Consider the following 25,594-nt stretch of genomic DNA (forward strand, 5'->3'; position numbering starts at 1 on the left):
TCACCTATTATATTTGCAATTACAAGCTTGTGTTGATTAACCCATAATTAATTTCTATAATAAATATTTTATTGTGGACTTCCCAAATTATAGACTAATTTCTTTGATTCATAGAATTAACTGCCCACCAAACTGTTTGGAGGAGTTTCCCTTCTGGGCGCGGGTCATCGGCAACCACATTTATTCTGATGTAAGTGTATTTTCCTTTCTGCGGTTGTCGTGCATTATCCAGGTCCTGTTAGCAGAAGTAAATGTTTGGATCAACATTACTGGGAAGGGAGGCACTTTTTACAATATTAAAGCGACGTGGAGAATAGAAGTCAAGATCCCACCTTTGTGGGATGGATAGTGCAGCTTGTGTTCTCAATGTTTGACGCTAATCCAATGTAACATCCCATGAGGAAGTGAAAAACTGTTCATCTGCACAAAAGGGTTCACCGAATATACTGTTTTTCATTATGTGCTATACTTTCATTAATGTCATAACAGTGTTTCTACATGCTGGATAACAGCAATGAGAAAAGTGAAAGCCAGAACAGGAAATTTCTGTTGCGGTTACTATATTCATTACAGAAAGCTTGAAGCCTCCTGGGGGTTAAACACTTTCTCAGTTTTGTTTTCCATTTGATGGCCAATTGTGGTTTTGATGGCGTTCTGTTTTCGAGAGCCCTCTGTTCTTATTTTGCTGTTAGTACCATTTTTCAGAGCAAAAAAAAACCTGAAGCCACTGAGCATATTTCTTCAGCGATAGCTACATCCACAACAGACTCGATGGGCTGGATTTTGTCAGTGGGGAGCTTTTGGAGGCGGGACTCCCACTTTTTGGGTTGTAGTCCCGCCTCCATCGACTTGTGGCCAACCCACGCTATTTTCCCTTGATTGACCTTGTTAAGCCCGCCCAGCGGGCTCAGCAGGCCAATTAAGGGACACCTGGTTACTGGTGATGTCAGCGATTGATATTTCATCTGTCAAGAGCTTTTGACAGATGAGAAATCAGTGTATTACAGCTCTGTGAAGCTGTCAAACACTGACAATCTGTCTTCTAACTTGGGTCCTTCTACTCAGACTCAGTTAGAGATCTCTCCAGACCAGAAAGCAGAGGCTGCAGCTTTTGACAGTTCAACGGCCATTCTGCTTTCTGTGCCGGTGAGCTGAGGGACTCCCGAGAACTGAAGTAAGGAAGCCTGCAGGAGAAAGTAAAGGTAAGTAAAATTTATTAAAACACTTTGGCCTAGAAATTCAGTTGGCGCCGCGCCAGGGCTTTAGCGCCGGAAATTTAGCGCCGGCGCTAAGTCCCCCTGCGCGCGCCAAAAATTCAGTAGCGCCGCGCCCAAACGGCTGCCGACGCTACAGGAGGGTGTCAGCGCCTCGAAATGGGCGCTGACTGCCGCATTGCGGCGCAATTCCGGCGCTGCGGCATGCGGTGCGGCAGGCTGGGGAAGTGCAGGCCTCCTCCTTCAGTTAAGGAGGAGCTGCCTGCACCCGCCCGCTGGCCGTTGAAATCTTGAAAAAAATGAGCCCGGCACCTCGGAGAAGTGCCGGGCTCGCAGGCCAGACGCATCTGTTCCGCGGAGGGGGGGTGGAGGAGTCCGGGGAGGGAGGTGCGGGCAGGCGGCCGGCGGGAAAGCGGCCGGCCGCCGCGCGACCTTAATGCGCCGGCGCTAACTCGCGTTGGACTCTGCTGAAACATCGTTAGTTGCGGCTGCCACGGGCGAGGCGGCCGCAACTCAATTTCGGCGTTGGGGCCCGTCACCACGGCAACCGGGACGCTGCGCACACCGATGACGTCATCGGTGCCGGCGCAGCGCAACCGGTCTAACGCCGATGGCAGGGCCCCACTGAATTTACAAACCGGCCATAACTCCGGCGCTAGGCCCTCTAGCGCCTCAAATGGGGCGCTAACCCTACTGAATTTTCAGCCCTTTACACTTACCTCTCGCACTTACCTCTGCACACATGCACCCATCACTCACCTGCACAATGGACATCTTGACCCCTTCAACCCCTGCAGACCAACGGTCCACCTCGCTAACTTGGCGTGGTTCGGAGCCATCGGACAGCCCACACTTCAGGGCTAAAAATAGGGATTAGGCAAAATTAATTGGCACTAATCCCCTTCCCGCCTCGGGGAGGCGGCTCCCAGCACAGGTCGGGTACCCGCCTCTTGGGACATTGGCACGGAGGCGGGTTGGGGGCGGGATGGATTCCTGCCCCCCGATTCTGCAATTTTCCCTCCAAACCCGCCTCCTCGGGGCTTGGAAAATCGAGCCGGATATCTATTACTGACTGCTTGGTACAGTGGATTTGAACAGTAATCTCCCTTCTCTAGGCTTTTGGCTTCGAATCCAACTCAGACTGATGTATAATCCCGCGTAGCTATTAAATGCCCTAAAATGATTGCTAAATGAGAAAGGAAATAAGACAGAAAAAGAGACCTCTGAGAATGAATATAAAGTGAAAATAAGAGACAGTGAATAAAAGAAAACAATCGCTTTGCAGGCATACGGAGAGAGAATCATTGAACAAGTTGATTCAAACCAACATATAAAGTGAAGTGTCTATGTAAAGTATCCCTTAGTTCTCCATTATTGTAGGAATTGGGCTCAACAATCGCATCGCTAGGCTGTAGAGGAACAAAGCCAGGAAAAGCTCATTAGAGAATAGGATGATTACTAGTGGAAATAGGCACGGCAAATTCAGAATTTAATGAGTATCTATTTGGGCAGTAATGCTAATGCTTTGATTTAATAATTGAGTTTAATGAACCTCTATTCAAATATCTATAATCTCTCCATCAGAATTTTTATCAATTCCTTTTTGCAACATTAATGAAAAAAGTTGGCTCAGTAGATTACCTTATAAACTTTTTAATTTACCTTACTAAGCAGCTTTTGTGACTTCTCCTCTGATTGATTCTAAACCCAGAACTATCAAGTTGAAACCCAGAATTCAGGGTTTAGCACATAGTCTATTTTAGTTTAATCGTGATCTGCATCCATTTTAGCCTCTGTTCCACCTGTATTACCTGCATGTGAGACAACCAGAAATGTTAATAAAACAATTGGTGGAATCCATTATGGACGGTCATATATTCTGATAATATCAGCAGGGTCAGTTTTGCTTTAAGAGGGACAACTAAGGGGGCACGGGGACTCAACTATAGACTCAAAACTGTAAGTTCACAGAAATAATCCATTGTGTTCCACTTAATGAACAGCTTTTACAGGACTTGCCTAATTATGTGTCAGAACACATTACTGATCTAGAAAGAGATGAAAGGATTGATTTACTGTATGTAGGACACGCAATGAATAGTGGTGGTTTGCCAAAAAAAATCATTGAGCAATGTCAGACGGCACAACTGTGAGCTGAGAGGAAGGGTGTACTGTCTGATTATCGGGCTGAAAACGAGCTAGTGTGACTGGAAGGAGAAAGAAGGAATGAGAGATGGCAATAAAAGTTTCATACGGACAGACTATGGCAACATAAGCACATTGCTATAAAGGAGAGGGAAGGAAATAATGACGAGGAAAGAATTGGAGCTCCAGTGTATGAGTGCGGGAGATGAATTCTAGTACATCTTGTTGCACAGTGCCGTGACAAAAATAATGCACACATCCTTAACCGTGAAATACTTTTTCACAACAGAAATTGTTTTCTTAATGGACAGGTTTTGATTCTGTCGGGCTTATGCAGTACACAAGGCTAGATGGCTTCACGATTGCCCATTGTGTGGTGGTGCTTAATGTATATACGAATGAGAAAGATTAGTGTTTATGTTAATGACTGTTTGTTCCTGGAAGCACTTTTTTGGCATAAAGTTCCGCTAGACAAATTAAATCATCATCTCACTCAACTTTGGGATGTGCTGGTTACACATCATATGGCTCTTATAGATGAGGAAAGCCATCTAAATACATCCTAAAGTTCGGCCATTGCAGCACCCAAATGTTTCCTAAATAATTCCAGGGTTTTCCACTGGCTCATCTGGAAATACATTCTATACATTCACCACTCTCTGTTTGTAGAAGAATTTCCTGATGCCATTCCTAAATTTACATTTTATTAATTTGCACCTGTGCATCCTTGTCCTAATTTAAAGTTAAATTCCAGATTTACTTCTACCATTTATAGAATTATGTAGAAATGACAGCATAGAAACAGGCCATTCGGCCCAAGTGGTCTATGCTGGTGCTTATGCTCCACACAAGCCTCCTCCTACCCTACTTAATATCACCTTATCAGAATAACCGTCTATTCCTTTCTCCCTCATGTACTTATCTAGCTTAAATGCATCTATGCTATTTGCCTCAGCCACTCCATGTGGTAGCGAGTTCCACATTCTTACCACTCTCTGGGTAAAGCAGTTTCTTCTGAATTCCTTATTGGATTTATTAGTGACTATTCCCTTCAATATTTTATATACCTCTATAAGGTCATCTCTTAGACACCTCCTTTCCGGACTGAAAAGCCAGAGTATCTCCAGTCTTTCTTCATAACTTGGATTCAGGATACTAGGGATCAGTCTTGTGGCTCTTCCCTATACTGTCTTCAGTGCTCCAATGACTTTCTTGTGTCGCGGTGACCAGAACTGGACACAGTACTCAACGTGTGGTCTGACAAGAGCACTGAACGCTTGATCATGGATTTCTCTGACTTATATTCTACTATTTTGGCCAAGTAGTCCCAACATTTGTTAATTGCTGTGCATTGGTTGGACATGTTTAGCATGTTCTTTGAACTTTTAGATTGCCCAAATTGATATGTTTACCTTCTATCTGGATGAGCTAGTGCGAATTGGGAAAATGCCACACCCAAGTTTTAAAAAAAGGGCATTATGCCCTTTACATTTGCTAAATCACTGTTACATCCTGTTCACAATCAGAATAAGTCTCCATTTTACTCCGTTCAATACTATTTCTCTCTATATCACAGAGTGAGTGAGCATACACGTGAACTTTATGAAACTACACTAGTAAATGTGTTATAAATGAGCAATAAAACAAAGTAACTGTACTTGCATAGACGTCATTCTCCTGGGTACACTGAAGCCAAAAAAGCATCTAATGCAACATTTTAAATTAGATCATTTTAATGATCCCAGATTAAGGGAGCAATGCCATATAAGATTAACATCAAAATAGGATTGTCACTTTGTGAAACAGCTTGAGTTAAAATTCAATCCATTTTGTCATACGAATTCTATGTAGTTCTTCGGGAAAGGGCCTGGTTGTGATAAATCCTTGTGACTCTTCAACAAACCAGGTTCTGCGAATGTATGGAGACACTGTGTGGTTATGACTAAAGTAAACGCATTCCTGCACATCTCCAGAGTGCTCTGCTATACCCAATGGCAGTAAATCGCGGCTGACAGGTGGAGCATTGCCAACTATTGAGTACAGCTTCTTCACCAGTGTCCAAGATAGAAAAAGAACAATGAGACATTAATGTTGTCTAGCCTGAGTGTAATAACATTTCTTAAGGATACGACCAGTTCTTTTAGTGCAGTACATGCAGGCCTATGTCATAATGACCGAAGACTATGGGTGCTTTATTATTTTGTTATTAGGAAACTTGACTGTTCTATAGTGTTCTCTATTTGAGTAAATTTGTGACATAAAACAAGTTTCCTTGGCTGGATTATGATCCAGGGGGTAAAGAAACACTATTGCTAAATTGCTAATTGGTAGCGATAACAGGAAATGTGACTTTATATTTAAACTGGGACATTTTGGCCTTATTGACGAATACTTGAATTTGGACATGGCGTTTGAAGACACCTGCATCTTTAACCCGCCCCTGAAGAATCATATCAGCTGTGCCCCAGGATTCTACTCTTGGCCCTTTAATTTGCCTCACCTACCTGCTGCCCTTTGGTGACATCATCTGTAGGCATTCGGTCAGTTTCCACATGTATGCTGATGGCACCCAGCTCTAATTCTCCATCACCACCCAGACTCCACAATCACCACCGCGCTGTCTGATTGCTTGTCCCAACATCAAGTCAAGCTCCCACCAAAATCTCTGCATGTTGGTCTCGATTCTATCCCTCTTGCAGGCGCTCACTTAGGCCGAACCAGATCGTGCACATCCTCGTTGTGCTATTTGACCCTGAGCTCAATTTCAAACCCCTCATCCCATCCACCACCAAAACTGCTTAATTCCACAGATACAACATTGCACGCCTCCAACCCAAATCTCACTCTCACAGCCACTGAAACTTTGATCCACGCCTTTATCACTTCCAGGCTTGACTGCGGTACTGTTCTCCTTGTCAGCATCTTAAGTCCCACCTTATGTAAACTGCAACTCATCCAAAACTGTTCACATCCTATTCCATACTAAGTCTGAGTCCCTTATCAGTCCTGGTATTGCCCACTGGTTTCCCCATTCCCCAACTCATCAAATTCAAAATCTTTGTTCTGCTCTACAAATTGCTTCACAACCAAACCTTTCCTTAACTCTGCAATCTTCTCCAACCAACACAATAACAACAACTTGCATTTATATAGCAACTTTAACATAGTAAAACATCCCAAGGTATGGCATTGAGAGCACTCCACTCTTTCAATTCTGGCCTCCTTTTTATTGCCTCCTCTCTTTCCTCCATGTTCAGTTGCAGATCCTTTAGCTGTCTTGGCCCCACACTCTAGAACAGCCTCTTTAAACACCTCTGCTTTGCTACTGCTCACCCCTCCTTCCAAGACCTTCTCAAAACCTATCCCTTTGACCCTGCTTTTAGTTACTTTCCCTAACTCTTCTTCCAATACTGTAATGGTTTCCTATTGGGACTGTTTTATTGCGTTAAAGATGCTATATAAATGTAAGTTGTTCAACAACGTAATTGTGTAATCTTAGAGGGACAAATATATTTTTCATATCCTGGCCTTAGTTGTGAGGGGTAGGGAGGGAGTGGTTGCTATCTGAGGCAAAAGAAGTCTAGTGAGCTGAGACCATATAAGGCTGAGTTCGATAGATTTTTGGACTCTAGGGGAATTGAGGGATATGGGGATCGGGTGGGAAAGTGGAGTTGAGGTTGAAGATCAGCCATGATCTTATTGAATGACAGAGCAGGCTCGAGGGGCTGTATGGCCTACTCCTGCTCCTAATTCTTATGTTCTTATTGATCTAGTGGGGAGTAAAGCAATCTCTGATCCCTGCCAATCTAGTTATGAAGGGGTGAAAGTTAGGATTCTTATTGTATAGTACATGTGGAGGGGGGTGGGTTCTGATTTCACTTGACTCATGGCAGAGTATAGGTCTGTTTTACCAGTCATTGGTGGGCTAATTAATTGAGGCCTGTCTGTATCCAATCCCTATTGGTATAGTGGTGAGCATATACCTACACTTTTAGGCATTTTATCGGATAATGGCAAAGAGGAGTCTGGGTTCCCAGTTTCTTTTGGGAGAATTATGTATTATCCTATGGGTTCAGGGTTAGTCTTTGGCTTTAGATTTTGTAGAAAACCAAATTTTAAGAGTTCAATTTTCTGAACCCAAAAGCTTATTTCTACTGAAGTAGCTACAGTGGTTTGTTTTTTTTGTTTCAATGAGCTGTTATGTGCACTGGGAGCACCTTTAATAATTTAACTGCAAATGTGCTTCCTTTCTGGTCAGAATCATATGGCAGGCATAATATAAATGGATTAGAGTGTATATTAATAGCAACCTTAGTCAGCCCCCAGCCAGACTCACACTGTTCACTGTAGGCAGCGGAAGGACTCCAGATGTATGAAAACTATTTTAATGCACACAAGTGGAAGCCTAAACAAATTAATTGAGCTGGCAACCTGATAGCGCAGCAGTTTAAAAGAGCTTACATGCTGTGGGTTTGAGCTCTGCGATAGTTGACTTGCCCATTAGTTAGCTCTCGCGGTTCCTCACACTGCATGGTACACATATGAGTCAGCTGGGATGTAACACAGGTTGTGGGGAGGGAGTTGTGGCCATTGTCTTTGCAGTAAGAGAATGTTTGCAAAGGACCGTATAGCAAATGGTGAGCCGTCTGGGAAGGGCGGCTTAATTTGATTTGATCCAGGCCTACCCCAATAGAACCTATCAATACCTAGTAAAAGTATTACAGGAAACTTTGTGCTATCCGGCACCCACGGGACCGAGCTGCTGCCATTGCCTAAAAAGTGCCGTATTCTCCAGAGTTAATGTTGAGAGATACGGAGATTCTTATCTCCATATTTGACAGCTGAAGCTGTTGCTATAGCTACAGACCTTGCACAGCTTGACTGTTCAAACAAAGCAAAAAAAACAAACAAAAAGAATAAAAAATGGCTGCTGATTTTTGCCGGTGGCTCCAGATTGCCGGATAGCTCACCTCCGGATAGCACAAAGTTTCCTGTATTATCTTTAACTCAATAGCAATGGAAAATGGTGACATTGTGTCCTCCTAAACCTCTTTCCTGTGTTCCTTACATCACCACGGCAAAGATAAATAGCCGGCACCTCTTCAAGTTAGAAGGAGGAAACCTCCGTTTTCTTTTACTCCCCCCTCATTCTCCCAGCCAAGTTTGAGAAGGATGACACTGGTTTTTCCTTCTAATTTTCTGGTACCACCCCAACCACTCAGTCCAAGCGATAAACTGCGTTGAGAGGATAAATGGTAGAATCGTACTTTTGAAAAAGGAAACTAGCTGCTGGAAATGAGGTTAGAATTCACATCTAAATGCAGACTGAGCGAATAAAAACCACCATCCAGTTTTACACCAAAACTGATAATCTTTCCCTACTCAGTTAATAATGAAACAGATATATTAAAGGCAAACGACACTAAGGACCTTTCTTTCCCAACCGTCCATTCTAATACGATAGCAAAATACTGCAGATGCTGGAAATTCGAAATAACAACAGAAAATGCTGGAAAAACTCAGCATGGAGAGAGAAATAGAGTCAACGTTTCAGGTTGGGTTTTGACCTGAAACGTTGACTCTATTTCTCTCTCCACGGATGTTGCCTGGCCTGCTGAGTTTTTCCAGCATTTTCTGTTGTTAGTCCATCCATTCTAATATAAAGGCTCATTTTATCGTTGCCATATTTAGAGGGAATTTCTAACTGCAAATGTTGCCTAGAATTGAGCTGCACAGAGCACTGAAGGATTCAAATCATTTTTTCTGCTGATCTTCCAGAGATCCAGTATTTGTCGAACAGCGGTGCATGCTGGTGCGATTAAGAACCACATTGGCGGACTTGTAGATGTGATGCCAGTGGAGAAGAAGAACCGATACAAAGGAGCCTCCAAAAATGGGATTCAGTCAGAGAGGTAAGCTTCAGAAAGGGGGAAGAAAAACTTGTTATTGGCCATCTCGCTCTGTTACAAGTATGGCTGCTGTCAGACGATGAGGTGGCTGTTCAGACTTGTCAGCTGGAGCAGGCTGAGGTGAGAGGGAAATATTCGGGGAGAAATATTCTTTTGTTAAAGAAAACAAAATGAAATGAACTACAGGTAGACTATCCTTTATCCGAAAACCTCTAAAAACCGAAAGTTTTTTCGTTCAGCGTAAGTCGTGAGCACGACATGACCAGAGTGGCGCACGACTTACGCTGAACAGGGCAGAGGGTCACAGAGTTCCCTCCTGGGTAGGAGATTGCAGGCCGAGCCGGGCAGTGTGAAGGAGGTACCGGGAGAGTGAACCCAACAATACAGCGGCCCGTCCGATAGCTACAGCGGCCCATCCAATATTCTTTTCTCACCCCCACCCGACCCGACCCCCGACCCGTCCGATATTCTTTTCTCCCCCCCCCCCCCCCACCCCACACGACCCGACCCGAACCGCGGCCTGTCCGATATTTTTTTCTTCCCCCCCCCCCAACCCGACCCGACCCCCCCCCCCGACCCAAACCGCGGCCCGTTCGATATTCTTTTCTCCCCCCCCCCCCCCCCGCCCCCACCCAACCCCCGACCTGATTTGCGGGCCAGCTTAGTAGGAGTCAGCCGATATCCGGCTTTCCAGAGAAGCAGGAAGGGGAATGAGACACGGAACAGTCGCAAGAGGTAGCCTGAACTTTTAAAATTTATATTAAATACAAATTTCCCAGTCTTATAATAATACCTTCTGAAATCCGAAAAATTCCGAAAACCGAAACTCAGCTGGTCCCAAGGCTTTCGGATAAGGGATAGTGTACCTGTAGTAGACAGTGTGCAGTCCTTATTTACTGGAGCATTGCAATCTTGGTTAAAGCTTCATATGCAAATCTGATCTGAACAATTCCATATAGTTGGAATTTTTTCCCTTGCCCTATTATTGAAGCCTGATTATAAGTCTGGTTATAAATAAGTTTTGTTTTGGTGTCCGGGGGGACTGTTTGACTTGCCTGCATCAATTGTGTTGGTCGTTAAATTTGGTCATTGCAAAATGTTATGCTGCAATAATATTCTTTATTTAAATATTATCCCCAGATCAGGAATTCTGTTTAATAAATGAGAACTGATTTTATATATTAGGACCTTCTGTTTGGATATGACATCCAGTGGTCTGGGGTTGACTTAATTCAAAGTATTGTTAGGTCATAAAGCAACATTAATATATTTAAAATTAATTTTATGGAAAAGATGGATTTCATTTCCCCCCACTGCCACTAAGTTTTGTTCTTCAATCAGAAGAGCAGGGAGGTAAAGTCATACACATCCACCTCCCTTCCCTTCTGGAACAGTGTGAGTGTGGTGCTATTTTTTAAAGGACTATTCCCCTCCTCTTCCAAGGTGGACTGTCTTGCTGCTCCATAGGGAACTGATGGGACTCGCACATGGAGGGTTTTGAAATTTTGGTATCAGTTGATTACCTGGGCTGAAACCTTAGCATTCTGCTACAAGAGCTAATCAAGGACTATGAATGTCATTCTCATCTTAATAAACATTACACTCTCAAAACACCGTAGATTTTTTCAGAACCTTAAGGACTGGGAAACAAGTGTCAACTGTCTTTCAGCAGTTGCTAAAAAAAGGTAGTGATTGGTGAAAAATGAAACACTTCATGTATTTTTTTTTAATTGGCTCAATATGAATCTAATTCAGCTTTTTAATGGCTACATAACGAATCAGGGCCAAGGTTTCAAGAATTAAAAGTTAAAAAAAAAGAAGTTGGGACCAATTTTGGCATTGTTTATGCCCCAGGAATGGGCACTGATGGGCATAAAGGATCTTGTCGTTCTTGTTTCTGATGGGGCTTGGGCCAGGTGGCAGAAGCTACCATCTAGAAACAGACGGTAGTTCGCTTCAGTGACTTGAGCACAAAAATCCAGGCTGACACTCCAGTGCAGTACTGAGGGAGTGCTGCACTGTCGGAGGTGCCGTCTTTTGGACGAGACTTTAAACTGAGGCCCCGTCTACTCTCTCAGGTGGACGCAAAAGATCCCTTGGCACTATTTTGAAGAAGAGCAGAGGAGTTATCCCCGGTGTCCTGGCCAATATTTAACCCTCAATCAACATCACTAAAAACAGATTATCTGGTCATTGTCACATTGCTGTTTGTGGGAGCTTGCTGTGTGCAAATTGGCTGCCGCGTTTCCTACATTACAACAGTGACTACACTTCAAAAAGTACTTCATTGGCTGTAAAGTACTTTGGGAGGTCCGGTGGTTGTGAAAGGCGCTGTAGAAATGCAAGTCTTTTTTTTTCCACTGCGGTGCAGCGGCAGAAAGTCCGATATATTTAGAGATATTACACTAGATGCTGACGTGACATTGATCATCTCTGTCATTTGTTCTCTTCCAGTATAAAAAATCCTCCTGACGGGAAAGCCTTCAGAGTATTTGCTGTGGCGTGAGTGAGAAAATAATTGGGACAGAGCTATTCTGGGTTTAGCAGACTGGTTTCCGAGGGCAGGAAGCACTAGCATAAGAAACATTAACAAAAACTGTGCACACTTGACAATAGTGATCATCTTCATCACAAGAAGAAGTAAACAACATTCTCAGACTACAAATCTTGCATCTCATCTGCCAAAAAAATGGATTCTGGTTTGAACATTCCTACAATTTTTGTACATAATAAATGTAATATTTCGTTTAAAGGCAGAAAATATAGTTATTTACAGCAGTGCTGGTAAGTCTATAAGTTAAATTGCTCAATATTGATATAGTTAAGTATTTACCCTTGGTTTGATATATATTTCAGTGCAATCTATTGGAATTAGTGTGTGTGTCTCTTACATTTATTTGCTTCACTGCCAACTGGCAAAGCACCATGTGCATACATTTAAGGAAATAAATTCTACAGAGCAGTTAAAGACAAGGGCCTAGAAATTGGGGTGAGGCGCCAAACTGGCGGCAAGTTGGCCTGGGCACAGATTTTTGCGCAGCGTTCGGAGCAGTAGCGATCGTCAGATATTCAGCCTCAGTGCCCCTAGAGGGAGACGGGGCACGGCTCGAGGCGCTCCGCGTCCCTCTTAGGGCACTGAAAGTGAATTTCGCAGCGCAACGTGCCGCAGCGGTACTGCAGGCCTTCCTCCCATTGTTAAGGGGGAGGGGCCTGCAGCAGCGCGAACCCTGATCGTGAGTGCCGGCAAAAGAGCCCGGCACCATGGAGAAGTGCCGAGCTCTCGGGAAACAGCCGGCAATGCCGCGGGGGGGTGGGATCTGGAGGCCGGGGACGGAGGTGCTGGCAGGTGGCCGCCCCGCACCTCCACCTTAACTTGCGCCTCTGCCGGCGCAGTAAGGCCCTGTGAACCGGGCGCGGGTAGCGAACGGCACAACAGCGGCGTTCACTACCAAATATTGCGATCGGGGCGCGAATGGGGCGCTGTGCACACCGATGACATCATCGGTGGCGGCGCAGCGCAACAGGCTAACGCCACCATTAGCGCCCCTGCTGAATATCGCGGGAGGCGCAGCCAGTGGCGCTACAGCCACTGGCTGCCTCTTTAGGCGCTAACAGGTGGTGCGACTCACCCAATTTCTCCCCCAAGGTCTTTAGGACTTCATGAAGGTTTTGAAGCCATGGCAGCTTTTGCTTTAGCTGGAAGTGTACATGGATTTGAAGGCTGGTAAATATTGGTGGACATCCAGGCTAATCTGCCAAATTGTTAGTAATGCTGCTTCTATTTTGCACAGCAAAACAATGGTGACTTTTCTTTGAAGATACTTGGAGCCTGAGCTTCACCTCAAAAGTTATTAGCATGGCTTGAATGATTTGAAGTGACAAATATCCATTTTGTGCTAAAGGTTATTGTCTCATGTGACTGTTACATTCTAATGCAGGCAAACTTCTTTCTCATTCTTTGTTCCCAGAAGTTATATCCTTGTAACCTGTGCTAACATCTGAATATGTACATTATTTTTTCTATTATTATGTCTCCCCCTCCCCAACAGATGTCCACAGGCTCATTCTTGGATTTGCTAACTACTAGGTCATTACACTAGCAAAAACATGGTCCTGGTGCATGACTTGAGATGAAAGGAAGGAAGTTGTATATTTTATACAAATTACGGTGGACAAGGAATGAGTTACACAGATGTATAGGTGGTGCCTCATTGTGTTGGGGTTTGAAAGTGTCTTGTGGCTGTGCCACTCATGTAAATACTGGCTCAAGCTAATTGAGGACCACACACAGCTCTGTATTTCACCCTTGTTCATCCAATATGCTACGTATAAACTTGATTAAAAGATAAACTAAACCTCAGTGAAATCATTTCTTTCACAACAAACATGCCATAATTCCCCTTTCATTTAATTACTTTCAGTGCTTGTCAGAAACTTCTTATTTCTCCGGTTAGAGCACGTTTTGCTCATTTATTTAGACCCTATCGTACCATTTTCCTGTTGAGTGTTATGGGTAATTGATGTCCTTATGGATTTAACAGTTCATGTGCATTACTGAAACTATTGTCACGGTTGGAAGGCTGGGAGTGAGGGAGAGATAGCAGGAACTTTATTTCAAAACCGAGTCCTCAGTCACACCAGTAATTCATAGCAAAATACATGATGGCAACGTGGTGACAAACACAGGCATTATTTAAATGAGTAATGTATTGGATTCACCACTACATTCGTTTTCTTTTAACTTTTCAATGTAAAATGTTAATTTTTTTCTCTATTGCATACCTGCAAACCATCAGAAATCTGGAAAATGTTTCCAGAATTAATTTTTGCATCTGCAAATTCTGATTATATTATTAAATATAATTTATTTTACTGCATCGGGCCAACAGGGATGAGGATAGCTGCTCAACCACTTTGATTTTTGTTATGGCATTATACTGTATATTTTTTCATATATATATAAAACTATATAGACTTATGCAACTCTCATCAACTATTTTTAATACATTATAAAATCGAGTGCATTATTTCACAATAAAATGATATTTTTCTGTCAGCTGACCCCATTGTATCTTGGTTTAGAGTTGTACGTTTTTCAACATCTCCCTGTCATGAGGTGGAACTGAATGGAAATATTTGTTGGCTGTTATGACAAAGGAAGTTTCAAACTGATCAGAAAGCTCTAGAAGGGTAAACAAAAATGAAACTGTGTACATTATAAAATTAAACTGTGCTTGGAAGGGAGCTCAAGACATCTGGTTACATAAACTTCATTGCCACATTTATGTCATCAAATCCCCTCGAATGTGCACAGCCTTCTAACACACTCCCAAGCAGCGTTATTCTCTATTTAGTATACTCTGTCCATGACCACCTGACAGAGGCTGCAAACTTTTTTTTCTCCCTCATTAAAAACAAAACTCCCCTTGTTCTTGATCTCTGGGACATGCACCAACTGTGGCCAAGGGAATCCAGAGAAGATCTAATCCTGCGCCATTGCAGCTCTGAAATAGCCACTGTGAGGTGCACACGAGCTATTTCTCTCTCATTTTCCAACCACCTGTGGGGAATCTGCCCACAGCCACGATTGTGGGAATAGTAGGCAACGAAAGAAACTATGACCCATCACTCTGTGGCACTGTACATTGGTGCTCAAATGAGCTGCGATGCTCCATCACCACAGCCTCTGCAAACATTGAATGTAACTGTTTCAACAGGGCATCATTCTCAAATATTGTGGTGTGATGAGTAGGTTTATTATGCCAATGAAAAGGGTCTACATGCTCAATTATTTTATGTATATTTATTTCTTTTGTAACTGCTTTCTTATTAAGTGTGGCATTACATTAGGCTGAAATTGGTATATCTGACTGTGGGCTATTTTATTTCCCGTAATATTCTGCACAACTTTGGAAAAATTCTGGAGTATAAAGAAAATTTGACCAAAAACACTTTTTACTTTCAACATTTCCCCTTATTTTCTAAAGTTAATACATTTCCGGAGCTCATCGCGATTTGCCTCCCAACAAAAAAGATGCTTACAGTGTTCTTTAAACTAGTATTAACAGCTTAAACATGAGATAAAGTAGGACTCGGAATACATTAGGTATCTACCCATCTGCTTGCTGGCATGCTGAACGGAATATTCAAGTTAACTTGCCCAGAAATTGCTGCTGGATTTTTTTTTTTAAATGACCTATATCTTCGATGAACAGTTAATTTTTCAATTTACCAGAAGTTGTTTGTTAAACTTTAAGCAGAGGAAAGTTCATCATTTATAAAAAAAAAAAAACCCAAAAAATTTGGTAGAGACAAGAAATTTCAGTGGTCTAAATTCACAGCGCACTTAAAAACGAGACCATGCTTCATTTGCATGTGATTGCTCTCTTATAAGAACATGAGAAAAGTCCGATGTGAGGAAAGGCCCATTGACGCTCATCTCTCTTTGTATAAAACAGTAAATTAAATCAGAACAAAAACAAAATACTGCAGGTGCTGTAGATCTGAAATAAAAACAAGAGAATGCTGGAAATACTCAGCAGGTCAGGCAGCATTTGTGGAGAAAGAAACAGAGTTAATGTTTCAGGTTGATATCCTTTCATCAGAACTGGAAGATGTTAGAGATGAACAGTTTTTAAGCAAGTGCAGAGCCAGGGAAAAGGGATGGGGGGAGCGAGGAAAGAACAAAAGGGAAGGTTTGTGATAGGGTGGAGGCCGGGAGTGATTAAATGACAAAAGGGATGATGGTGCAAGGCCAAAGGGGGTGGTAATGGGACAAGTAAAGAAACAATAGGCGGTCCAGAGGAGGTGTAAATGGTTACAGCAGAGGGGGAGGGAAGCATGAAAAATCTGGCAAGGAGGGGAAGGTTCCCGTGGTTCGGGAATGTGGAGAAAAAGGTGCTTAGACCCTAGGGGTGTGGACCACCCCACCGGCCATGTATCGATACCACCCCAAGCACCAGCCCACACCTCCTCCACACCCAGTGGCTCTGGTGCAGCCAATCTCCAATACCAGAACCTGCTGTCCGAGAAAATGGGAATGGTGGTTAAGATCTAATCGCAAACTAGTAGAAGCTTACATCAGGAAAGTGTACACTTTCAGGGAAGAATGTGGGCGAAGACAGTACATTCTGAACGGTGTTTACATTTTGTTTTGCCACTTAGGGATTATTCTTCCTACTGTTGGGGGCGTGTAACATTCACTAACATCAAAGGGAAATACCTTAAATGCTAGACATGAGTTTGCTCGCCAATAAATTTATCACCTCCATCATTGTATTAGAGTTTGATTTTAGCTGTTCAACAGATTTGCTTTGTTGTTTCTGTTAAGTGTTCTGATATTTGTGAAGTTGCTGCTGGATCTGTCCCAAGTATTAAATGCAACTTATAAGTGACAGTACCTTTCAGTTGTCCTATATCAATGCTTGATTCAATCCCATTGGCATTGTTCCTTTAAAGGAACCACTTTCAATCAGTGGACAGTTTAGAAGTACCAAAAATACCAGGCTACTGCAATTTTTACAATTAATATGGTTTCCAACAGTTTAAAAATGCTACTATTTGATTGACAATGATTCATTACAGATATTTTAAGTCATTCATACTATGGTCATGAGCATGATTTAGGAAATAAACTCTCCTAATGTAAACTACCAAAGTATTAGGATTGAAAGTACAATCCCTTTAATGGTATGAAGTAGGGTTTATATAAATGGAAAAGAAAAGAGATGGAACAAAACAAGAGGAACTGTAGCTTTGTACATGTTACTTTCCTATTCCGAAGCACTGACTGGGTTCTGGTTAGTGTTGGGGTCTTTGCTACCTCAGCCTGCTGTTCGATTATTATTTGTCTGTGATTACTTTCTATGGAAGAATTTGAATACCTTACTATTATCTTTGTACAGCAAATGGATAAATAGTGTAAATACATTTTCTGCATGGTTTTTATTTAACAAATGTATTTGTAATCATTTTTAACTGTTGCCAAACATAGAAATTTTAAATAAATTCATCATTTATATTGTCAATGACTGGAAGTAAATGCTTGCTTATTTTCAACTAGTAATAAAGTTTTATGACTTACTTCAGCTGTATGAAGCTATTGGATTGTTGTAAAAACCTAACTGGTCCATTAATGTCCTTCTGGGAAGGTAACCTGCTGGTCTGACCTACATATGAATCCAGTCCCAGACCAACGTGGTTGACTCTTACGATAGCAAAATACTGCAGATGTTGGAAATCCGAAGTAACAACAGAAAATGCTGGAAAAACTCAGCAGTGGTTGACTCTTAGCTGCCCTCTGAAGTGGTCTAGCAAGTCGCTCAGCTGAATCAAGTTTCAAGAAGGCAGCCCATCATTAACTTCTCAGGGCATCGAGGATGGGCAATAAATGGCTGACACTCCAGTGCAGTGCTAAGGGAGTGCTGCACCATCAGAGGTGCCGTTTTTCGGATGAGACGTTAAACCGAGGCCCTGTCTTCTCTCTCAGGCAGATGTAAAAGATCCCATGCCGCTATTTCGAAGAAGAGCAGGGGAATTATCCCCGGTGTCCTGGCCAATATTTATCTCACAATCAACATAACAAAAAAACAGATGATCTGGTCCTTTTCACATTGCTGTTTGTGGGAGTTTGCTGTGCACAAATTGGCTGCCGCGTTTCCTACATTACAACAGTGACTACACTTCAAAAATACTTTATTGACTGTAATGCACTTTGGGACATCCGGTGGTCGTGAAAGGTGCTATATAAATGCAAGTCTTTCTTTCAGACCAACCTACTGGTCTCGGGTCCCATTCAAGACCTTCAAAATCATTGTAGTCACAACGTAACTAATGGCTAGTGATTTTATTTTCCTGTAATATTATCCATAATACACATAGTCAAACAATTAACCATGGTGGGAGGAGGCGTGTGCGGGGTGGGAGGAGGCGTGTGTGGGGTAGGAGGAGGCGTGTGCGGGGTGGGAGGAGGCGTGTGCGAGGTGGGAGGAGGCGCGCGCGGGGTGGGAGGAGACGTGTGTGGGGTGGGAGGACGCTGGCCTAGAGCGGTTGAGCTGACTGAGTTTCTGTGCTGTAGTCTTGATATAACACACTGTAACTCATTACCATATTAAAACTCTGGGACTGGATTTATGAAAGACTGTTACTATGTTTTTAAGAAATCGGTGTTTGATAAAGTTTACAGTGGCTAGTGATAGATCAACACTCCAGCAGCGGAGACTCAATTTGGTTCAATCCATTAAGCCTGAACTTGGGACGACCCGATCACTTTTCTTTTGCCAACTCTAGCAGCTTCAGACGTACTTCAGAAGGGCTAGGAACCAGATGTCATTCAACACGCGTGATGTCTAGCGGGCTGGTGGTGTGGGACATTGGTGTACCAATGTGGTGTGGCATGGAGTGGTCAAACACAGGCTCACAGCCACGACTCTCGATGTGATGATTTCCTGATCTCTGCTCTGCCATCAGGGGAAAGTGCCAAGTACAGGCAAAGCATTTCCTCACAGGGAAGGGAGAGGGCGAGGAAGGAGGAAATTTCTAAGTGAGTTAAACCTCACTGCTCCCCCAAGCTTTCTAATAGCTGATTTGAGCCTTCGTGCAGCAGTTCCCAGAGGGGTGGAAGCAGAACATCTACTCGACTTTTTATCTGGGGGGAGGTGGGGTGGTACATAGTACAGGACAATCTAGGGATTTACATTCTTTTTGTCAACAACTTCACCCTTTAAAAGGTGGAAAACATACTTACAAAATGGATGACATATATTGCACATATCTTGGGTCCTGCAATTAACACAACATGAATGCATTTGTCTGAAAATATTTTCTCTCCAATATTTTTGCAAAGGACTTAGCTCACCTATTCGACATAATGGAGCGAGGAATCTCTGCATGTGTTAAATGTTCTTGCACTAGTATCCCACAATGTAACTTCAGGACCTAGGATTCTGGGAAGAGGGAGTAGACTTGTCCCCTGGCACCACTTTATTAAACTTACTTGTTCCTTTCCAATGACGATGATTTACTATGAATTTTAAAATCTGCTCTAACCTTTTTCATCTGGCCTCACAATTTTCCAGTGCAGTCACAACATTTGATCATTGTAAAAAAAAAACACCCTTTAAAATTAATATAAAAACAGTTTTGTAACAAAAAAGCTTGCAATTATGTAACTCTTCATCACATCTCTCAGTGCTTCATTATACAATGAATTGCTTTAAAATGCAACGACTGTTATATAGGCAAACTGACCAGCAATCTTGCACATAACAGGATCTCACAAACGCAACCAGCTGACGGATCAGTTCACTGCTTTTGGTGATGTTGACTGTGGGAGAAAGGTTTGTACATTATATCAGGAGAATGCTCTCCTCTAGTTCAAATACTAACATGTGATCTTTAACTTAATTGAACCGTCAGAACAGACAGTTGGGGCCTCGCTTTATTGTCTCATCTGAATTATCACCCCTCCAACAATCTGGCACTCCCTCAATGCTGCATTGAAGTGTCAGCCTACATTATGTGCTGGAGTGGGGATCAAACCCATGACCTGCTGAACCAAAGGCAAGAACATTACAAGCTGACAATTAGGATATTTGAAAAAGAGCTCCGAATTCTGACAAAAAGAAATTCATACCCTCGACTCGGCTGGTGCCTTGCGGAGGCATGGCAGTGCTTTGCAGTGTTGGGGTAAAAATGGGATAAGCCCAGCTATCCTGACCTGAATCTAAGAAACCTCCGGGCTGAACAAGGAAGGGCACTGTGTCAGCAATCACGCTGGAGGCTGACGCTTGTTTGCTAACCTTACTAGCTGGAGGAGGCGTATGAAGGCCTGGGGTTGTAATGGTGAAGAATAAAAAGTAGAAATCGTTGGGATTAAAAAAATAAACTAGAGCGGCACTACTGAGGCCCGTGTGATGCTGCTGTAGCCTGTTGGACTGTGGGCAGCGTTTAAACATACATGCTGTGTGCACAGGTTCTGTCTGTGTGCTTACTCTTTACCCACTGTACAGTGACTCATGTTCTCAAAGTAAAAAATAAATACAGATTTCCACCAACTGAACGGGCCGCTGTTTAACAGCAAATAAACGCTCTGACCGTCCTACTGTTTCACCCCAAAAAATGAGATGTTATAACATCCTCCGTTACCGATCTGACAGACAAGACACGAATCCTTTCAAGTTTCACTAATAAGCAAACTGTGTGATCAGACGTTCTGCGTGAGGTTGGTTTTTACAGGCATCTTTGGCTTGGACATTGCCCTCCACCACCAACCTTAAGGTTGGATTAGACATCGACAGTGGGTTTGTCTGGTCTGTGGCTTCTAAAGCTATTTGGGTGTAAATGCAGAGTAACCACCCACATTTACCACCCAGGCAATAATACACAATCTAGTGCATTTTTTGCATGTATATTTATCATTAAACATCAATCTGCCTGTCTGTCTAGCTACCTATCTATCTAAATACAGTTTTGAGATGTGTCCACCATTCTTGCAAAGCATATAAATTTCTGTGTTACTTTAAAAAAAACTATAAAGAAAGAGAAAGGTAATCCTATCCTTCTAGTTTCTTCTGACCTCTAATTGACTTCAGGATCTGCCTAACGGCAATTAGTTTCTAATTGACATTAGGAAGCATAGCAATTGGACTTTTTGGCCTCGAAGGGACACACTAGATTATGCATAGCTGCACGTTAACAGTAGAATAATATAATGTGCATTACATGGTATGCTCCTATATTCCTATAAAACAGTGTATCCTTCGACTCAGTGTGAGTAGCTCCATGAGAGATCTGCTTGTTAAATAAAATCAACAAAATTAAATAGCTCAGAAAGGTCCTCGGTTCAATCCCGGGTCTGTGCTGAATTAGTTGATCTTAGTCTGAGTGCAGTAAAGCTGCTACAGTTGGTCTCAGCATGCTCAGGCTAGGGAAGGAAAGAAAATCAAGCAGGCTCCAATGACTTCTGCTGGGAAGTCTGTGTGGGCAGTGCGTCAGGTGGGCAGATATAGGGTTCTCAAAATTCCCACATTCCCCAAAAGTTATGGATAAAGGGACCCTGTATGGGCAAGTTATTAAAAGGGGCACCCATAAGAAAATGGCTTCTGAAACCTCGTGACCAAGGCTTGCAGGGTTTTAAAAGCAAGGCCCTGCAGAAGGCAGGCCCATTCAAATCCTGAAATGAAACCTAACATGCATGGATCTGTGAAAGACTTTGCCATTTTCTAAAGCCAGACAGCTAGGTAAACACAGAATATGCATTCTTCACCTTGGAACAGATCAAGTCAGGATGGACCTAATCTTGAGGCCATTAACTTTCTGCATAAATAATCGGTAACCAAGCCATTTGTCTACTCTATTTTCTGTATCGCCGCCTGTACCTAAGTCCGGTGTCTAGAACCCAGGGGTGTGGGAGCGATTCGGACCGCTCAGAGACAGTCAGGGGCAGAGCTGACTGGATGCACGCCACCCCCTACACAGAGGATGGGGCTGTGACATCCATCACAATTGGATGGCCGACACCCATTGTCAAGAGTCACATATGAGGACTGGCTACTTGAGTGGCATGTCTGAGCCCGTCAGTACACATGGAACAGTACCCCATCAAGAGTCAGTGCCCTCAGGAGCAGAGAAAATTGGAGTAAATACCACTTAACAACTGAAAAACCCCAGCATATGGAGGAGATGAGAGTCTCTGAATACTGGGTTGACATCCAGTGGGGCACTCATATCTAATGGGACCAGAGTGCTTCCCCCCCCACCCCCACCGCACTTGAGCAATATCCAGAATTAACTAGTTGTCAGCTGTGGCTCAGTGGGTAGCACTCTCGCCTCTGAGTCAGAAGGTTGTGGGTTTGAGTCCCACTCCAGAGACTTGAGCACAAAAATCTAGGCTGACACTCCAGTGCAGTGCTGAGGGAGTGCTGCACTGTCGCAGGTGCTGTCTTTCGGATGAGATATTAAAGCGCGGCCCTGTCTGCTCTCTCAGGTGGACATAAAAGATACTAGGGCAGTATTTCAATGAAGAGCATGGGCTTGCTTTGGACCATATAAATCACTACTATAGTTGAATAGAGTGATGTTTTCATTTGTGCACTGTTAATAAGCAACCCTTTTAAGTAACCTATATTGGACAATATAATATAATGTAATCAGTATAGCTAGTTTTAGAAAACACATACCGACGTAAGAAAACTACTAGGCACTTGGTCTAAGCGTTAAACAAAGCGTTAATCAACTGTTTTACAACATGGAGGTCTAGTTGTGTCCTTCGTTAGTTCCTGTTAAGAATGTCCTGCGCAAGCTGGGCCCGTGTCCGAGTATTTATACTCTCCCTGGACAGCGCCACCTGCAGGCCGCTCAGTATTATTTCATAAGTCTTTCTTTCATGAATTGACTGATTCATGTCACATACATTATTTAAAATTTGTAAAACTTGCCTGTGATTACAGTGATAATGAGTTCCAATAGTTCTGGAAATTAAAGCATTTTCACACACAGCTCAATATATGCAGCAAACCTATGATTAAGTGTGTGATTTTTGTGCGACAAAGGATAAATTAACGTTTACTTCAAGTTTACCTTAAAACATACCCTCAGCTCAAAAAATCCCAATTTGTCCTCTTTGCTATAATTTTAGCAAACCCATTAATGTGTTGTTTACAAATGCATCGCCGATTTGTTAAAACTGAAGCAGGGAGGAAAATATGTCAAAAAAATGCTCAAGTTAGTCAAGCACGGATCTTAATAATTAGTGTAATTGAGCTAGTTATTACTTGTTACTAATGCACAGACCTTGTGACTAATGCTGCAAAATGAGGGGTTGCAGTGGTTATGCTTGTGAAAGTAGGGTTAATGCCAAAATAGCCATTCCAGCCTAAGTGCTGAACAGATGCTAATATTAACACAGGCAGGCCAATTCCACCTAGGTTGCTTAAAACTACATTTTATTCAATAATTAATAGCTTATGTAATCAGATTAAAATGTGCTATGACTGAGTGAACTGTTTTCATTCGACTTGCTCTCGTGTCAACCTTATGAAAAGAAGTGGAAACCCGCGGAGCTGACTGGAGAAAACAGAACTGTGAGTATTTGGGGAAAAAAATGGGGAAAACATTATAAAGGGCTACAACAACAGAGTCCTTAAGAGAGACAATTCAGATCCGAGGAGCTCACTCATTATTTATATGTACTTTAAGAAATCCTTGTCTGTACAGATACTAGTGAAACTAAGCCCTTCTTCCCAGAATATAGTTTGACTTTCGCCTTAACAGATGTGCTCTGTTTTCAGGCTGGCTGTTCTCCAGAACAGAGAGAAGAGGCACATTGTAAGCTCTTGTGTAAACTTACTGTCCTGACCCAGTTGTGAGGACTATTGGCATAGTGATGTTACCATTGCGCTGAAACAGTTGGCCTCCACTTAGCTCATATATTCTCTATTTTTATTTGACTAGATGCTTGACTGTAGATATTTTTCAAATTGTGATACAGCCTCTAAGCAACACTTCAGCCTTAGGCACAGCCCTGTTGTTGCAGCCCAAGCTCTTGAAAAAAGTGGCAATATTCATTTCACTGCAGTTAAAATTGATTCTTGTCAGCCAGTCAAATGGCAGCACTGATGTCTCCAGTACTCTTATTACTGGTACAGATAGTAGCGCACCTCTTCCACTTAATTGAAATGTGTCGAGTAATCTTTTTCCCTGCCTGCTCGAGCTTTGGCTAGGTTTTCTGTGGACGGTCACTCTCTCCATGGCAGACATTCTCGCCATTCCCAGCGCCACCAATTCACTAGTGATCGAGTTGGACTCCTCCATCCTCTCCGCTATTGTGGAGAGTGCGTCTGTCAGTACCTGGCTAAGTTGCTGATGCACCGCTAGCATTCTCCTTCTTAACGATCGCCTCCGGAGAGGATTGCACCCCCCCAACGTGGACTCTCCTCGGTAACACTGCCACCAGTGTCTGCTTGTGCTCACTTGTGAGTTGTGAATCACCAGGTGTAAACCCAACTACCTGTCTAAGTGGACCTACCGAGGTGCGAGTATTTTAACTGATGTGTAACTGTATGTCCTGTGACGGTGGACCCTTCGAAGGAATGAGGTTCTCTGAGGAATCGTCCTCATGTCTGTCCTGCGACACTTGCTGTTCACGTGAAGGCCCTGGAAGACAAAAGAATACGATTTAGTTGTGGCAAAGTCACAACTTTGACAATCACCGTACTCAGACTTCTTATAGTTCAGTCATTGATGAAATAAAGTCAGCATATATATGTCGGAGATATTTGTAATTCTGTTTCTTCACTTGACTGAAGGAGTGGGCCTTTGGCGCAGCGGTAGCATCCCCGCCGCTGGGCCAGAAGGTGTAGGGTTTCGAACCCCGCTCCAGACAGTCCCGGCAAGTGGAGTTGGAGCTCCGGCTCTAAATTCTGGGTTGACATCCAGCGGGATACTTGCGTTCGTGGGTGTGGGTGTGGGTGGCCCCCCCCCCCCTCGTATGGGTTGTGGGAGCCCGTAAAACCCTCCCGCCATAGGACTAACCACCCTAATGGCTGGTATGTAGATGGTTACGGTCACAGAAGGAGCGTTAACGCGGCCAGAAATCCTTCCACCACTTCATACAGTTCCCCAAAGGGAACAGTGTGAAGACACGTACGACGACGACTTGACTGAAAGGGACGCAGATGTGCCACTTATCTCCAGGGCCTCCTCCTCTGCTTCTGTGAGCTGGACTATTTGTGACGGGCCACCTCCCTTCCTGTCACTCTCCATTGCATTTTACGCTCTCTTCTCCTACAAGGGGGGCAAAAAGACAGACCTATGAGTGAGTGATAGATGCAGTGCATTCGGTGAGGGTGACTATGAGACAGATGCATCACATTGCATAAGGATTGGGGTGAGTTACAAAGGTGGCTGGATAAATGGGGAGGCGATGAAGTGCATGGAAAGTGAAGGCTGATGCTGCTGAAAGTTGAGTGATGTGATGGAGAACACAGCAAGACAGAGTGAAGGGGTGGGGGCTTAAACCACAGGATGTAGTTGAATTTGCAAATGTGCTCACTTTTCCTGACCTGGTTAGGTCTTTAAACCACTTCCTACATTGCATCCAATGCTCCTGCTGCTCATCTCCTCAGCTACCTCCAACCAAGCCTTCTTGGTGAGAGCAGCAGGTTTCTTCCTCCCATTGCTGGGGAAAGTATAACCCTCTTCCTCCTGACTGCACCCACAAGGGATGGGTCATTAATTCTGGGTGCTGCCTTGCTTTATGTGCACCATCCATCATGAATACCTCCAATTTCCATCTGTAGTGTCCCTTTATATACAGCTGAGATCACG

The 25,594-nt window shown here is 43.3% G+C and overlaps 1 protein-coding gene across 3 annotated transcripts in view; it reads left to right on the forward strand.

The window, feature by feature from the left end:
- The window catches only part of crispld2 (cysteine-rich secretory protein LCCL domain containing 2), a 61,337-nt gene extending 44,042 nt beyond the window's left edge, over positions 1-17,295 (forward strand). The window contains exons 14-17 of one of the 3 annotated variants that reach the window (XR_015078856.1): positions 115-190; positions 9,138-9,271; positions 11,723-12,052; positions 13,318-17,295. Coding sequence is in view for 1 of the 3 variants with exons in the window: in XM_085991782.1 (XP_085847908.1) it covers positions 115-190; positions 9,138-9,271; positions 11,723-11,774 (262 nt within the window). In the remaining 2 variants the exon portion in view is untranslated. Of the gene's footprint in view, positions 1-114; positions 191-9,137; positions 9,272-11,722 lie in introns of all 3 variants that reach the window. The other 2 variants (XM_085991782.1, XR_015078857.1) reach the window with 2 other exon arrangements.
- The last annotated feature ends 8,299 nt before the right edge of the window (positions 17,296-25,594 follow it).

The sequence above is a fragment of the Somniosus microcephalus genome, chromosome 6, assembly GCF_052327205.1.
Source record: "Somniosus microcephalus isolate GS21.2 chromosome 6, FLI_Smic_1.0, whole genome shotgun sequence".
Lineage (NCBI taxonomy): Eukaryota > Metazoa > Chordata > Chondrichthyes > Squaliformes > Somniosidae > Somniosus > Somniosus microcephalus.